This window comes from Podarcis tiliguerta (assembly GCF_965153285.1).
Source record: "Podarcis tiliguerta genome assembly, chromosome: 2".
In the NCBI taxonomy this organism is placed as follows: Eukaryota; Metazoa; Chordata; class Lepidosauria; order Squamata; family Lacertidae; genus Podarcis; species Podarcis tiliguerta.
The window spans coordinates 17,592,362-17,609,623 of NC_139535.1; the positions used below are offsets into that span (position 1 = coordinate 17,592,362).

The 17,262-nt window shown below is 44.8% G+C and overlaps 1 protein-coding gene across 1 annotated transcript in view; it reads right to left on the reverse strand.

Annotated features, from left to right (window-relative positions):
• Nucleotides 1-17,262, reverse strand: part of LOC310672942 (uncharacterized protein) — a 38,532-nt gene extending 21,270 nt beyond the window's left edge. The window contains exons 1-7 of the mRNA XM_083430625.1: nucleotides 16,768-17,262; nucleotides 13,430-13,525; nucleotides 12,210-12,440; nucleotides 9,878-9,900; nucleotides 7,422-7,534; nucleotides 6,947-7,003; nucleotides 2,056-2,568 (exon numbers count right to left, since the gene is read on the reverse strand). Coding sequence (XP_083286751.1) covers nucleotides 2,056-2,568; nucleotides 6,947-7,003; nucleotides 7,422-7,534; nucleotides 9,878-9,900; nucleotides 12,210-12,440; nucleotides 13,430-13,525; nucleotides 16,768-17,199 — 1,465 coding nt within the window. The 5' untranslated portion in view covers nucleotides 17,200-17,262. The remainder of the gene's footprint in view (nucleotides 1-2,055; nucleotides 2,569-6,946; nucleotides 7,004-7,421; nucleotides 7,535-9,877; nucleotides 9,901-12,209; nucleotides 12,441-13,429; nucleotides 13,526-16,767) is intronic.

The window sequence follows — 17,262 nt, forward strand, 5'->3', positions numbered from 1 at the left end:
TGGGTCCATGTGGCAAGAAAGGAATTCCGACCAATCATTAGGAATAAGTTTTCTGACAGTAACAGTTGTTCAAAAGTGGAGCGGGCTCCCTTGGAAGGTTGAGGAGTCGCCTTCGAGGTTTTTAAGCAGAGGCTAGATGGCCATCTGTGAAGGATTCTTTAGCTGTGATTTCTGCGTTTAAGTGGCTTTTTTAAAAAACCGTGAACAGAAATATTGCTGAGAGCTTCTAAAACCATCTCGCTGTGTTGGAAGCAAGGCTTTTATTCTACAAAAAAAGGGGCAGGGACAGATCAAAAGCTTGGCACGATTTACATGAGGCTCAGAGCCTCTTGCCCAACCCCTAACAATGCCCCCCTGCTAGCAGTTACTATTTCTAGGGCAGCCATCCCCAAACTCGGCCCTCCAGCTGTTTTGGGACTACAATTCCCATCATCCCTGACCACTGGTCCTGTAAGGTAGGGATGATGGGAGTTGTAGTCCCCAAACAGCTGGAGGGCCGAGTTTACGGGTGCCTGTTCTAGGGTACCTTTCTAGGGTGAAGGTGCTTCATCTACATTCTTTCAGTAATTCAATATTCCTCTTTTAGAAAGGTTGAGGGATAGCAGCTTGCGGAAGGACCAAGCTCCTGGCCTGAGCTCTCTGAACTTTTGAGCTCAGCGCTCTTGCACTGCATCCAGCTAAGAACAGACCCATTGAAATCCATGTGCCTACTCTTGAGTATGATACATTGGATACAACGCTAGGCATTTTAACTACCTCAATACCGCTGGGTATGGGCTCACAACTGTATGGTTTTATAAGCTGCACACTTGAGGACCAATTTGCAACTGCATTCAACAAGAAGTCTGAACAGCAAGAGAAGTCTGAAATGGGACCTGGGCTTGGATTCTCACGTGTCTACTCTGAGTAAAGCAAACTTCATGCTTCCTTGCAATGTACGTGAATGCTGGAGAAGCCAAAATTCCCACCAGTTCCAACACTGAAATGAGCCCCTCCCGCAATAATAAAACCCGGCTCCCATTTCCATTTGACCATAACCCACACTTTTCTCTTAATACCTTCTATGGACAGATACACGCTACTGAGAAGAACATTATAACCATTTATTTTTGGTTATGAATTGTTATTTCGCTTTAACAGGACATGGTAAGGATTTGGTTGAAGAAACCCTGCCCGGCTGCCCTGCTTTCGTTCTCCTCAAACCCCTCAATTGTAAGGAACCCTACAAATCTCCCTTAACGTGCTAAATCCAACCAAACAGAACATCCTTCAGAAGGTCCATGCTATGTTACTGTCACTGCATTACACCTGAGGTTTAAACTCTTCGCCGAATCTCACACAGAAGCAAACTGGGAGTACAGGCCTTAGTGAGCTATTTCATCCTCATGGCTCAGTATCTTACATCTAGTAATTTATTTCCTAGATGGGATGTGGTGCTGCCCCTTTCCCATTTGCTCCCCCCCAAATTTTGCATGCACTATTTTTAACAGCAAGAAGATCTATTTTAGTCTGGGGCTGCATTAAAATGCTGTCCCTCTGGTGCAGGCTAGTTGCAAGACCTCCACTGTTCCCAGCCAAGCTAGCAATACTAAGTATTCCAAGCAGCCTTCATCAACCTGACTCCCTCCATACGCTTTGGACTACAATTCCCATAAGCCCCAAGGAGCTAATATATGGAGGGTTTCATGCTGGCAAAGGCTGGCCCAGAATGCATGGGAATGTGTAGTATAACCCACACAAAAAACCACACCCGTCACCACCCTGTTCCCTTCCTGCGTGGGTAACATTATCCTATTCTACACCTAACAGAAACTTCCAATAATTTTATAGCTTTTCAGATGGCCAGTAAATTCTCGTGCAATTTTTCCAGTAGTTGAAACACAAGCCGTGTTCACATTGAAACTGGAGTCTCTCACCAGTGTCTGGAAAAATACAGATTTACAATACATTTCTTTGGGAGGGGGCAAGGAAGTGAATGAGCCTCATATGCTTTTTCTCCGCTCGCAGGCCAAACGACATCAACTTCCATTACTCCAAAGTGCATGTAAAGTTAGGGACACAGTCTGAGCCGGGACCGGAGCCCTACCCACATCCAGGGATGAATGATATCCCCTGCAAAGCGGCTGGATGGGAAGGCGAAGATCAAGTCTTCATTCTCTGCATCAAAAAAGGTCACCTGACCTGCTTCGTAGTCTAGATACACTTGGATTCTTTTGTAGGCCTTCCTTAGGGGCAGCGGGGTTGGAGGGGATGTCAAAGCTCTGTAATGATTGGCTCCTAAATGCTCCAAAGCCCAGACCCCCTGTTCAGGCTGGAAGTTGATTTTCTTCTTCCTTTTCACAGACTCTTGAGCTACACCTACAGCCCAACTTCCGCCTGACTCCACCTCAACCACCCAGGAGTGCTTCCCCGAGGCAAACCCTTCGCAGCCCAGCACACAGGGGTACAAGTTAAACCGGCCCCGAGAGCTGGGACGTTTCTGACGGGTGTCGCTCAACCACACACTTTTTCCGTCGTCCGAAAGGATGAGGTAGGGGCCTGCTGTGCCCGGATCCAGGGTCACACTGGCTGTAAATAGAGAAGAGAGGAACAGAAAGTTAAGGCTTGCCACTAACATCTCCCGTTTACCTCAAGGCGGTACATGAGCCTTACGGCGACTGTTCTGAACCACTTGCCCAAAGGAATGCTCATGGGAGCGGCTGGGTGCAGGTATACCATGGGTAGGCAAACTAAGGCCCAGGGGCTGGATCCGGCCCAATCACCTTCTAAATCCGGCCCCCGGATGGTCCGGGAATCAGCGTGTTTTTACATGAGTAGAATGTGCCCTTTTATTTAAAATGCACCTCTGGGTTATTTGTGGGGCCTGCCTGGTGTTTTTACATGAGTAGAATGTGTGTTTTTATTTAAAATGCATCTCTGGGTTATTTGTGGGGCATAGGAATTTGTTCATTTTTCTCTCTTCAAAATATAGTCTGGCTCCCCACAAGGTCTGAGGGACAGTGGACTAGCCCTCTGCTGAAAAAGTTTGCTGACACCTGAGGTATACTGAAGGATGCCAAAAACACCAGAGTGAGAAAATACAATTACGATTTACAGAGTTGGAGGGTCACCTAGTCCAACCCCCTGCAATGCAGTAATTTTTTGCCCAATGTGAGGCTCGACTATGACCCTGAGATTAAGAGTCTCGTGCTCTACCAACTGAGCTATCCCTCTGTATGTTCAGTCCCAGTTCAGTCCCACCTTTTATTAAAAAAAGGTGTACACTTAAAGTCTGCCAGATCTCCTAGCCGTTAGACATTTGGGGTGGACACCACAGCAAGGAGATGGCTTGTCTGCACCCAAGCAAACACACATACATTCTTTATACACTTTGTCTAGGACTTCCCAACGCTTCGCCTGCCCAGATGAGGACATAATAATAATAATAATATCTTTATTGTCATTGCCCCCTTCGGGGACAACGAAATTACTTGATTGCTCCATAAAAACACTAATTAAACAATACAGTATAATACAGCAAGGGAGATTAGATGACTTTCAAAGTCCGGGTTTCCCATTCAGGGCCGAGATCGCTCTGGAGAAGAAGCTGTTTTTAAGACGGCTCGTTCTTGTCCTGTATCTCCGTCCCGACGGCAAGAGCTCGAAGAGACAGTGACCAGGATGCGATGGATCTTTTACTATGTCCAGTGCCTTCCTATGGCACCTTGTGGCATAAATCTGCTCTAAGGTGGAGAGTGGGCAGCCAACAATGCTCTCTGCTGCCTTAACAACCCTGCACAACCCCATCCTGTCCTGGGTAGTACAGCTTCTGTACCACACACATAAGCCATAAGTGAGCATGCTCTCAATGGCACAGTGATAGAAGACAAGCAGCAGTTTCTGCGGAAGATGGTTTTTCCTTAGTATTCTCAAAAAATACAGTCTCTGCTGCGCCTTCTTCACAAGCCCCCTTGTGTTGACACTCCAGGACAGATCCTCTTGTAATTCAATGCCCAAAAATCTGAACGTTGTTACCCTCTCCACACAGACCCCATCAATCAAAAGTGGCTGGACATTGCTCTTCTGTCTCCTGAAGTCCACCACAAGTTCCTTTGTCTTCCTTGTATTTATGAGCAAATTGTTAGCTCTGCACCACTCTGTCAGCCGCTCCACCTCATCTCATCTCTATAATCCGTTTCACCCTCCCTTTCAGAGATGAGCCCAATCACGGTTGTGTCATCTGCAAATTTGACAACCCTATTACTAGTGTGAGTAGCGACACAATCGTATGTGAAAAGAATATAAAGGAGCGGACTGGCAAATACCCAGGTTTTACAGATTGTTCCCCTGTTCTGGGCTCAGAGCCCAGCACCCCAAGCTTCCTGGATGAGGGTAACGAATCAAAGCAAGTCTATTAGCTCATATCAAAGCGAGTGAATATATGGGCTCATTGCTTTAGCGACTACAGATTAGTTATGGATTCTCTTGGCTACCAAGATGGTGTAAGCAAATTCCGGAACAGTTCCCCTTTGGGTTCAACACAGTGGCTTCCAGTCTCAGCTAACCTCCCTGGCCAATCCACCATTGGGGGGAAAAGAATCGGGATTCAGAACTGCAGTGGGTGAGGCTGAACAGGTAAGAGAGACCAGCTCAATATTGCAACTGGAATGAACTGAAGGCTGAAGCGCAGTAACTGGACTGTGGATAAAGAATCAAGGCAACGAGGGAAGCAAGAATGGTTCCATGCAGCTGTATCACTGTGTGCACAGAATGACTTCTGTGAGTGCAGCAGAACTTCCTGTCTCTCTCCACCCCTCACAGCACCCCAAAATCTGCTCTGTAGCATTGGTGAAAACTCAGAGCAAGTTGGGGTATCTGTCAAAGGGTAAAGGGAAGCTCTGGTGCGCTTGTGGCAACTGTTCTGTACCTGCAGTGATTTAGTTAGCTAGAACCAGAAAAACTAGTCGCACATCACAGTATGTTACAACAACATCTTGCAATGCTTTGCAGCCCACCTACTTTAAACCTAAAAGATTCCTGACCCAGAACTCTTTGTTGACCCACAATAAATGTCAAAACAAACGTCACTTTGGCACCTCTCCCAGTCTTGTGGCGTCAGCACTCGCTGAGCCAGGAAACAAGGCCTTATCAGCCAAGGCCTCGCGCACCTGCGCAGCCTTCTCTGTACAGCCAAGATTTCACAATGCTTTCCGCTGCCGTCACCCATCGCAGCTCATCCTGGGGTTCACTGAACCCTGCAGTCTTTTGGGCCTGGCAGACACAAGACTGACAGGAGCCACATTTAATCTGACTGCACCCAATGGCCATTCAAAGCTAGGAACCAGCATGGCAGGGGTGGGGAACTTCAGGCCCAGGCCCCAAATGCAGGCCTACAAACCTCTCTGCCTGGCCTTTGCGACTCTTCCCCAAGCCCTGCTTTGTGTTTATACTTTGAAAATATATCAGTGCGAGTGGTGAGCAAAGTAGCTGGGGTGGCAGCCATCTTGTTTTTAATGCCACAGGGCCCTAACATCTTGTACTTGAGCTTGAGCTCATACCCGCCAACGTTTCTCTGATGAAAATAGGGATGTCCTATCCTATCACAGTGGACGCTCAGGTTGCGAACGCGATCCGTGCGGGATGCACATTTGCAACCCGCAGCGTTCGCAACCTGCAGCTGCGCATCTCTGCATGCACAAAGCGCGATTCGGCACTTCTGCGCATGCGCAACCGCAGAAACCCGGAGGTAACCCGTTCCGGTACTTCTGGGTTTCGGCGGTCCATAACCCAAAAAAACGCAACCTGAAGCGTCTGTAACCTTAGGTATGACCCTATTATTATTATTATTATTATTATTATTCCCCGCCCATCTGACTGGGTTGCCCCAGCCACTCTGGGTGGCTTCCAACATATATAAAAACACAAGAAAACATTTTTTAAAAAAATTTTAAACCCTCCCTATACAGGGCTGTCTTCAGATGGCTCGGGGGTTGGATAACCCTCCAACATTTCTCCAATAAAAGCAGGGGGAAGTGGGACATTTCGGGATCAAATCAGAAACCGGGATGGCTTCTGTAAATCCAGGACTGTCCCTGGAAAACAGGGGTACTTGGAGGACCTGTAAGCTTCTGGGGACCTGTAAGCTTCTGGGGAGAATCCATGTGCAGCAACAGCGAAAGGCAGCAACACCCAGCGGAGAAGGACCAGACCAAACAGATGCAGCCACTATCTTGATGTCCTTGATGGAAGATCTACCAAGGTGGCACACAGGGCCAGAGGGCAGCTTGTTCAGGGACTCCTCTGACCTGGCCCTCCTCCCACAGCAGTGCTTTTCACAACAGCACATGCCACAAGAATGTACTTGTATTTCCTGCAAAGTTGCTTCCATGCCGCAGAAATTTATCCTTGCTTAGCAAATTCAGAGCCCCAAATGTGTGCTGCTGTAGGGCTGCATCCAACTTACTTTTACTCAGAGTTGATCCATTGAAATTGATGACTGTGTGACTGAACAAAAGCTAGCTGCATGCAACCCCATAACCTTTTTATCGGCCAGAGAACAGATTACATGGGGGAAGCTCTTCTTTCTTTAAACCAAGTATTTTTATACCATTTTACTTTGGTTTTACTGGTTTTTTATTCCACAGGCCACCACACAGATTATACAGTGGTACCTCGGGTTAAGAACTTAATTCGTTCTGGAGGTCTGTTCTTAACCTGAAACTGTTCTTAACCTGAAGCACCACTTTAGCTAATGGGGCCTCCGACTGCTGCCGCGCCGCCGGAGCACGATTTCTGTTCTCATCCTGAAGCAAAGTTCTAAACCCGAGGTAATATTTCTGGGTTAGCGGAGTCTGCAACCTGAAGCGTATGTAACCTGAAGCGTATGTAACCCGAGGTACCACTGTATTTTATTTTTATATAATCGGATCATTCATATTATCGTTTTCTGAATTGTTTTTCTACACACCTATTTCTAAAGACTTCTTATCATCTTCTTTCTCTTGGAGTTCAAGTAACAAAGACTCTAGAAAAAAAGGATGGGGAATAATATGACATAAGGCTTCCAATTTCATACTAAATATTGGAGAAAGAAGCTGAAGTTCAGAGACAGAAGGAGAGTCTAGAATCCTACGTGTTAAATACCAGGGACTGAGGGGCAGAATCAATGTGCAAAATTATTATTCTCCCTTTGCCTAAGGTTCCTGATGTAAAACTGATTTATCTGTACTGTTTAATATTGATACTCAAGTATAGGTTTAGGAGAGTCTTTTCTGCATATTTCTCTCAGCTCTTTATTCTCCCCGCTGACAAAACCAGATACATTCCGAATACTCTGAAGGAGGAAAAGTGTAGGACCGTCAGGAGAAAAACCCAGTAGGAAAGTTGGAAAGTCGACAGCAAGAAAAGATGGAGAAACAGGACTTTGGCCAATTGCCCTTTACCTTTGACTCTTTTCAGGGTTTCTGCTAGTGAAATGTTTTTCTGAGAAAATGCACTGAGTTTCTCTCTTACATCTGGAGGAACCTCCTCCAAAGGAAATGGTCTCTTCTTAGACCTAGGCAAGAGGAAAACTCACTGAAATTATTCTGGAGGGCATTCTGTGGCAAGATAACTTGGGATTGAGCAGACACAGCCTAGGAACTGGGTTTTCTACAGGCTTCCCTTGCTGCACCTTATCAAAATGCTTTCTGGCATCCAATGCTCTTTTGATCGGACTTCTTACCATCAATCCCGTTTCCACTGTCTTGATCGGTTCCTCTGATCTGTTCTTGTCATCTCCCACATTTCTTCCCTTTTCTGCTCTCTGCATTGACTCTTAGGGCTCATCCACACTTACCTTTCCTCTGCTCTTTCCAGGCACAGTCTGAGCTTTAAAGCTCCATGTCTGAACAACCGTTTTTCTTTTTTGTTCCACAGCTTTCCCCACAAAAAACTGCCCTTTAGGGCTTCTTTTTATGTATTTTTCTATTATTTTCTATTATCTTAATTATGTCTCCTTTGTTCTTTTTTCTCTTTATATTTTTAATATAATTGTGTTTTGTAAGGATCATGAGTATTCTATTTTATATTTTCCCTCTCTTTATTCTTCTTCGCTATACAATGGTACCTCAGGTTAAGTACTTAATTCATTCCGGAGGTCCATACTTAACCTGAAACTGTTCTTAACCTGAAGCACCACTTTAGCTAATGGGGCCTCCTGCTTCTGCTGCGCCAACGGAGCACAATTTCTGTTCTCATCCTGAAGCAAAGTTCTTAACCCAAGATAATATTTCTGGGTTAGCAGAGTCTGTAACCTGAAGCGTATGTAACCCGAGGTACCACCGTAATGCGTTTAATTATCTTTTTACAAACGTGTTTGGATTTTAGTGCTCAGTGTGTTAAAAACCTTCAATAAAGGTTTTTAGCTTCTCAACTTCTCTTTCACTCTTTTAAATCATTTCCTATTCCTTTTTCTCTATATCATCCTTACTCTCTCTCTCTCTCTCTCTCTTATTTCCTTTCTCTTTTTAGCCTTTAGATTAATGTTTTAGTTTGGACAAAAAAGATATTCAATAGTAATCTTTGTATTTTTCTTCTTAAACCCTAAGAAAAATCTATTTGAAAAAAGAAAACCCACTCTTTAAAGTTCACTTGGAACAAATAGCAATCCATGGAAAGCCCAAATTGACATTTGCTCCAACTGAGAGCTAAAGAGCGGTTTTCACAGGCAAAACTCCAAGACAAAAAAAGAAAAAGGCTTGGACCCAGAGCTTTTAAGCAGAGACCTGAGCCTGGTAAGTGTGGATAAGCCCTTACTTCACACATCCTGTTTATTTAAACTTCTTCTGGCACTGCGGAACTGAAAGCTGAAGAACACCAGAGCAAAGAGATGACCAGCCTTGCTCCAATCACTGGTCAGAAAAGAAGTTGCTGCAGGGAGCCTACTTCCCATCCTGCCGGAAATCTACTCAGCTCTGGGACTGCAGAGCCAAAGAGGAGCCTATTCTTCCACCATCCATCAGCCAGGAGACTCAGGACTGCTAGATTCTGTGGGTTTGTGCATAAGTAACACAATCTATCGTAAGCAACCTTTAGGATCATTTCACGCTACAGCTGCTGTGCCCCAACTCCAGCCTGATCTTCGCTGATTCGCCACCATTTCAAGTCTTTGCCGACCAACATCCAACCAGCTGCTTTTGTTTTCAGCGGAGCCAATGCACACATTTAGCTGTAAGTTATCATGCATTCAGTGCTCAGAAGATGGATGTTATGTACTGAGTTGAATAGGATCCAAACTGCAGCAGTCTGATTGGTCCTAGAACAATAGGATCCAAATTGCAGCAGTCTGATTGGTCCTAGAACAATAGGATTCAGAATGCAGCAGTCTGATTGGTTCTAGAACAATGCAGCAGTATGATTGGTTGGCAGGAACCACCCAATCATGCACCAGATATAAGTGAATCCACAACCTGATTGGCTAATTCTGGAATTCTACTATAAGCCAATCAGGTTGTGGATTCACTTATATCTGGAGCATGATTGGGTGGTTCCTGCCAACCAATCATACTGCTGCATTGTTCTAGAACCAATCAGACTGCTGCATTCTGAATCCTATTGTTCTAGGACCAATCAGACTGCTGCAATTTGGATCCTATTGTTCTAGGACCAATCAGACTGCTGCAGTTTGGATCCTATTCAACTCAGTACATAACAATGGACCTAGAATTATAGCATTGCAGAGCTGGAAGGGAGGGTCATCCCCGCAATGCAGGAATCTTTCTGCCCGAGGCGGGGCTTGAACCCAGAGATGAAGAGTCTCGTGCTCTTCTACCAACTGAGCTATCCCAGGACATGCACAGATGAAGTCAGTCCTCAGACCCTTTACAGAAGGAGGAGATGGAAAGGACCGCATACATACCTGCTCAAGGTGTCCTTGACATTCTAGAAGGGTGAAAAAGTAGAGGAAAATGAAATTCACATTATGGACATGCAATCCTTTCAAGGCCATTCTGCTTCCTTCAGCTAATCTTAAGAGCAGACATGTTGAGGATCGCCAAATCCATTATTTAAGCAACCCCTTTATCAGGCTAAGGGACGCGGGTGGCACTGTGGGTTAAAGCCTCAGTGCCTAGGGCTTGCCGATCGAAAGGTCGGCAGTTCGAATCCCCGCGGCGGGGTGCGCTCTCGTTGCTCGGTCCCAGCGCCTGCCAACCTAGCAGTTCGAAAGCACCCCCGGGTGCAAGTAGATAAATAGGGACCGCTTACTAGCGGGAAGGTAAACGGCGTTTCTGTGTGCAGCTCTGGCTCGCCAGAGCAGCGATGTCACGCTGGCCACGTGACCCGGAAGTGTCTTCGGACAGCGCTGGCCCTTGGCCTCTTTGAGTGAGATGGGCGCACAACCCTAGAGTCTGGCAAGACTGGCCCGTACGGGCAGGGGTACCTTTACCTTTTATCAGGCTAACCCAAACATCACATGGTAGCATGCAAGCTTTCAAGGTCTCCAGAACTCTTCATCGGGCTAGATGGCAAAGCGTGAGAAGGGAATGGCCGGCGGTGAAGCCATGAATATGGAAGAAACCTTCCAAGATGAAACGTGGAAGGTAGTTAAAGGTAAAAGTAAAGGGAGCCCTGACCATTAGGTCCAGTCATGACCGACTCTGGGGTTGCGGCGCTCATCTCGCTTTACTGGCCAAGGGAGCCGGCATACAGCTTCTGGGTCATGTGGCCAGCATGACTAAGCCACTTCTGGCAAACCAGAGCAGCGCACAGAAATGCCGTTTACCTTCCCGCCGGAGCGGTACCTATTGATCTACTTGCACTTTGATGTGCTTTTGAACTGCTAGGTTGGCAGGAGTAGGGACCGAGCAACGGGAGCTCACCCCGTTGTGGGGATTCGAACCGCCGACCTTCTGATCAGCAAGTCCTAAGCTCTGTGGTTTAACCCACAGCGCCACCCGCGTCGCCACCCGGAAGGTAGTTGGAAACGTGCAAATGAGGCTCTCTGATAAGTGCTAAATGGGTTTAGGGTTATACCAAGGCCCTCCGGGAAGGAAATTCATTTTGTCAGGTTTTTTTATGGACCAATATGGCTATGTTTACTTTTTCCATACTCTTGAAACAGAGAACCTAGCAATCTATTAACCAGAGCCATGTTAGCAGCAGTGGCTAGCATATACTTGGCAATGCTGCCATATAACACTAATTCTAAAAGAACCAAATTTAGAACTGAAACAGTATCTTGCAGCATCTTAAAGACAACGTGAAACAGTTTAATTAGAATTCTTCAAGAAGTTTAATACCATCACTTGTGGATTTAATCAGGACAAAGGTTTGCTACCACACAATATGTGTTATTAGCTTTCCAGTGCTAACCTGTATCTGTGCTATCCGTGACTTTCTTGTGAATGGCTCCCTAACTACAGGCGGCAAAACAGTAACTCAGCAATTATCACCAATCTGCTGTTGTAAAAGTTTTAAACTGTGCCCGAGGTACAGTGGTACCTTGGGTTAAGAACGTAATTTGTTCTGGAGCTCTGTTCTTAACCTGAAACTGTTCTTAACCTGAGGTACCACTTTAGCTAATGGGGCTTCCAGCTGCCACTGCGCTGCCGGTGCACGATTTCTGTTCTCATCCTGAAGCAAAGTTCTTAACCTGAGCTACTATTTCTGGGTTAGCGGAGTCTGTAACCTGAAGCGTCTGTAACCTGAGGTACCTCTGTATTTAAGCTCTCATTATCACTGACTGTAAATTTTGCACCCCACTGCCATTTCACTTCCAATTTTCTCATTTATATACCTGCTAACTAAGATTTCACTTCACACCTCTGATGAAGTCTGCAAAAGCTCATGCCCCAATATATTTGTTCAGCCATTAAGGCTTCACAAAATTCTCTGCCTATAAAATAACTCACGGATTCTATTATCGCCGCCAAATCCGGGACTTGCAGGACTCCACATACAGTGGTGCCCCCAAAGACGAATGCCTCGGAAGACGAAAAACTCGCAAGACGAAAGAGTTTTTCGTTTTCTGAGTTGCTTCGCAAGACGGATTTCCCTATGGGCTTGCTTCGCAAGACGAAACGTCTTGCGCCTTTTTTTTTAAACTGCCAATGCGTTCCTATGGGAAACCGTCAATACACAGTGGTGCTTCGCAAGACGAAAAAACTCACAGAACGAATTAATTTCGTCTTGCGAGGCACCACTGTATTTTAGTCTTCAGTCAAAACCTCTTGACAAATTCCTGTTCTCACCTGCAGGAATTCCTTATCCGGCTGCCTACACTTCTCCTCCATCTCATTGATCAGGTCCTCAAGGACAGAAACTGCCTTAGAGTATTTGGCAACGTTTTCCTCTTGCCCGTTCTTAATCTCCAGCTCCAGCTCATTCAGTTGATCCAGAATGGGCTGTTCCAGTTCTTCAAGAAATTGATGTAGCAGCTCAAATGCAGATGCAACTTTCCTCCTTTCAGCACCCAACTTTTCCTGTAATTAAAGGGTAAAGTAAGAAGGGTAAAGAACTAACAATGCAATCCTGTAAACACTTAGGCCTGGATAGAATGGACCGTATACTGACTTTTGAATGTGCCCCTATATAAAATACTTCATGTCACATACACGTACAGTGGTACCTCGGGTTAAGAACTTAACCTGAAACTGTTCTTAACCTGAAGCACCATGTTAGCTAATGGGGCCTCCCGCTGCTGCTGCACAATTTCTGTTCTCACCCTGAAGCAAAGTTCTTAACCCGAGGTAATATTTCTGGGTTAGCAGAGTCTGTAACCTGAAGCGTATGTAACCCGAGGTACCAGTGTACAGTACATTGATTACTGCTTTCATTTTATGGATCAATGGTCTCCTTAAACAGTAAAATTCATGTTAAATTGCTGTTTTAGGTGGGTTTTTTTTTAAAAAGTCTGGAACGGATTAATCCGTTTTGCATTACTTTCTATGGGAAAGAGCGCCTTGGTTTTGGAACGCTTTGGTTTTGGCATGAACCTCCAGAACAGATTAAGTTTGAGAACCAAGGGACCACTGTATTGCTATGTGGCTAGAAATACTGTAATAATGTATGTGAGCCATTTAGGAAAAATGCTACATAAATGCCAGATTTTCTTATATATTTCTAATGTTGTTCAAGGTACAGAATGAGGGACGGGGTGGGTTTTTTTGGCACCAAATACTTGTGTGTATAAGATGTGACCATTTGTATGTTGCAACAGCAGTCAGAATAGGCCGCACTGGTAAATAAGGACTCCTACACATCACAAGAGACTGGAGGGTCAGAACTGAAGTACCATAATTAAGAAATCACTTAGTCCCAGAGCAGTTTGTGAACGAACGCAGGAAGATAATGAAAATCATCGTCAATCCTCCCAGTGGATATTAGTCATTCCACAAATAACTTTCAAGATTGTTCTTACAACCCCCGCCCCACAAAGTTTGGGTTAGCGCTAATTAAAAGAGGGACTTACAAGATTTTCTTCAGTTGTCCTTTTACTGGCCTGTTTAAGCTCCTCCAGTTTCTCTCGCTCTTGCTTAAGACTCTGTGATTCAGTCTGAATTTGTTCCTGGGGAGGGAAAAATACTTATTTTTGCTAGGACAGACAAATCAGATGCTATTCATACAATTAACAACGGTATGAATGTTTTATTTTTAAAAGTAAATCCCCCGCCAATCTGTATTACTATTAGTGGTAAGTGGCTTTTGCACTTGCAGTTTACAGACCTGATGCATCTGCTGACTGTATACACCTTTAAAGCACATTCAAAGCATATTCATTCCTTCAAAATTTTGTAGTTTGTTTAGGGCTGCTGGAAATTGTAACTCTGTGATTGGTAAACTACACTACCCAGAATTCTTTGAGGGAAAGGATGCAGACGCTGTACATCTGAAGCACACTCCTTCCCTCAGAGCTTCAGCTCTTAATAAACTACAGTGGTACCTCGGGTTAAGTACTTAATTCGTTCCGGAGGTCCGTACTTAACCTGAAACTGTTCTTAACCTGAAGCACCACTTTAGCTAATGGGGCCTCCTGCTGCTGCCACGCCGCAGGAGCACGATTTCTGTTCTCATCCTGAAGCAAAGTTCTTAACCTGAAGCACTATTTCTGGGTTAGCGGAGTCTGTAACCTGAAGCGTCTGTAACCTGAGGTACCTCTGTATTTAAGCTCTCATTATCACTGACTGTAAATTTTGCACCTCACTGCCATTTCACTTCCAATTTTCTCATTTATATACCTGCTAACTAAGATTTCACTTCACACCTCTGATGAAGTCTGTAACCCGAGGTACCACTGTACAACGGTCAAGAGTTTTTAGAGGGAACATACATGCTTTAAAGGCACACACCCAAAGTTATTGCCGAATTCTTCACAAGAAACTGCTTCACTAAAAGGACAGACGAACTCAAACTGGCTTATGTGCACAGTGCTCCTGGCTGGAAGTTGCTTGGAAAAGTCCCACCAAAAGAAAACCTACAGAGAGACTCTAAAATAATTCGGCAGAAGTCAGCTTTCTCAGTGAGGAAATGCAAAGCAGAGGGGAAAAGCCTCACCAACTCCAAGCTCATTCAAGCCCAGCTGAGCAATTAATTAGCCTCTCCCAGAAACAGCTGGGAAGGGAGAAGGGGGTCTAAGGATTTTTAAAAATTAGTTTTTAAAGTTGTGTGTCTTTGTTTCTCAATTTGCATGGTTTTGTATGTATTGCGGTGTTTTCTGCATTGTGCCTTGCAGTTATTTTCATTTATCATAGTTTGCTCATTATTTATTGCAATTGTTAAGAAGGAATTTCTGCTTAATTATCACTTGCTGATGTTTTAAATGTTATTGTGTGCCATTATATTCTAATAGATTATTGAATATTACTTTATTTGGTATTATTATCTTTAAATTTGTATACCGCCCTATACCCACAGCTCTCAGGGCAGTTACAGCGTAAAATCACAAGATAAAAACAAAAACCCAGTTAACTGCCCCCCTGCGACACATTGAAAACGGGCATTGAATGTCGTTCCATTTTAAAGTTATGCTTTATTATGATTTTTTTTTTTTTGCATGGGATGAGATTATTGTAAGGTGTGTGTTCTTTGTTGTGCAGTTTGTTCTTGCAAACCACCTTGTGTACAGTAACATAGAAAAATGGTATACAAATTAAAAGCGACATGAAAATGAGCGTATGGTTTTGGACTCTCTCTGTGGAATCGACTCTTTTCATACTAAATCCCATGGCATTTCTGCTGCATGCATTTTCCAGCAGTAACTGTGTACAAACCATGCATTTACAGCACATCCTGTCCCTAGAACTTAAGGACAGTGGTTTGTAGCTCCTTAAAGTGCAAACCACAGTCCCCAGGATTTGGGTGTGGGTGGGTATGGTTTAAATATATAGCATGTGCACAATCCAGTTTGCCACCAACCCTGTCACAGTCAGAGACGTTAGCTGCCAGTACAAATCTAAATGAAACCTGGGTCACGGACAGGGGAATAAATACCAAGGAATCTAAAGAGACTGTTTATGTACGCTACCGTGGCTGCTTGAACGTTATTTGCCCAAAAGTGGAAAGAAGAAGGCGTACCAACAAAGGAAGAATGGATAATCAAGATGATAAGAGCATGCCAAAATGGCAAAACTTACTGTGAAGATCAGGCATCAAGACGAGAAGAAATGTAAGCAAGATTGGGGGGAAAAGTACGTTAAGGAACACTGTAAATGTGTTAAAACATTAGCAGGATTGATGTAGCATTTTGTGCCGGATTTACGTATAAGCTAAACAACCTATAGCTTAGGACCCCACTCTCTTGGGCCCCCCCAAAAAAAAAATTAAAGAAAAACCTGGATGTACATTTCCAAAATGTAAGATGAAAAACAAATAAAATAAAACCTACATACGGCAACAGTGTTTTGTGTTGTGTAGGCTCCTAGGATGTAATGGCCTGCTAGCCTGCTCCCTAAAATATCACTGGTTTGCTCATTTCTATGTATAGGGTGCCTACATTCTGCACGGACTGGTTGCATGGCAACATGGGCAAATGGCTTTAGATACCTATTAGGTCCATAAATTACCAGATAGCATACAGTGGTACCTCGGGTTACATACACTTCAGGTTCCATACGCTTCAGGTTACAGACTCCGCTAACCCGGAAATAGTACCTCGGGTTAAGAACTTTGCTTTAGGATGAGAACAGAAACCGTGCAGCGGCAGGCCCCATTAGCTAAAGTGGTGCTTCAGGTTAAGAACAGTTTCAGGTTAAGAACGGACCTCCAGAACAAATTAAGTACGTAACCAGAGGTACCACCATTTGTTGTTGACAAAGGGCAGCTGGACATATAAAGGGCCCCATTCCCTTCAGTAGCTTAGGGCCTCATCAAACCTAAATCCGCCCGGGAGCATTCGTGAAGTATTTTGATAATTTAGCTAAAAATAAGAACTGGAAATGAATTGGACAAAAGTAATTATATGCGATAATAGTAATAATTTATTATTTGTACGCGGCCATCTGGCTGGGCTTCCCCAGCCACTCTGGGCGGCTTCCAACCAAGATTAAAAAATACATTAAAATGTCACACATTAAAAACTTCCCTGAACAGGGCTGCCTTCAGACGTCTTCTAAATGTCAGGTAGTTGTTTATTTCTTTGTTGTTTATGCAAGGGAAAATAAATGTGAAACTTGGAAACGTGGGGGTGGGAGTCAGACAAGATGAATTTGGTGTTAAGATGAATGAAAAAAATGTTGATTTAAAAAAATCTTGGAAAATATTTAAATATATATATATATATAAGCAAGATACGTGGGTCAACTGCCTTCTTACCTTATAGTCCAGGGCAGCCTCCTTTGCAGGGAGTACTGCATGAGTTTTGTGCTCCTTGGACCTGTCGCAGACCACGCAGATCAGGCTCTGGTCATCTTGGCAGAAGAGTTTCAGAGGCTCGCGGTGCTTCTGGCACTTGCCCATCTTCTCTCCCGGCGCTTCTTCCACCTGGCTCTTGAAGCGCTTGGCGATCTCCACCATCTCCGCCAGTTCCCGGTTAGGCCTGAAATCTTTCTTGCAAGACCTCCTGCGGCAGTGAGGGCAGGAGAAGCGGGTCCGGGCGTCGTCGCAGCACTGGGCGATGCAGGCCTGGCAGAAGTTGTGCCCGCAGTCTATGGACACCGGGTCTTGGAAATACTCCAGGCAGATGGAGCAAAGGGCAGCCTTTTGCAGGCCTCGCATGGGGTCCTCCTCCTCCTCCTCGGCATCCATGCCGGGTGGGAGGCGGGAGCCAAGTTGTGAGTCTTTGCGTGGGCCCCTGCCTGCAGGATCAAA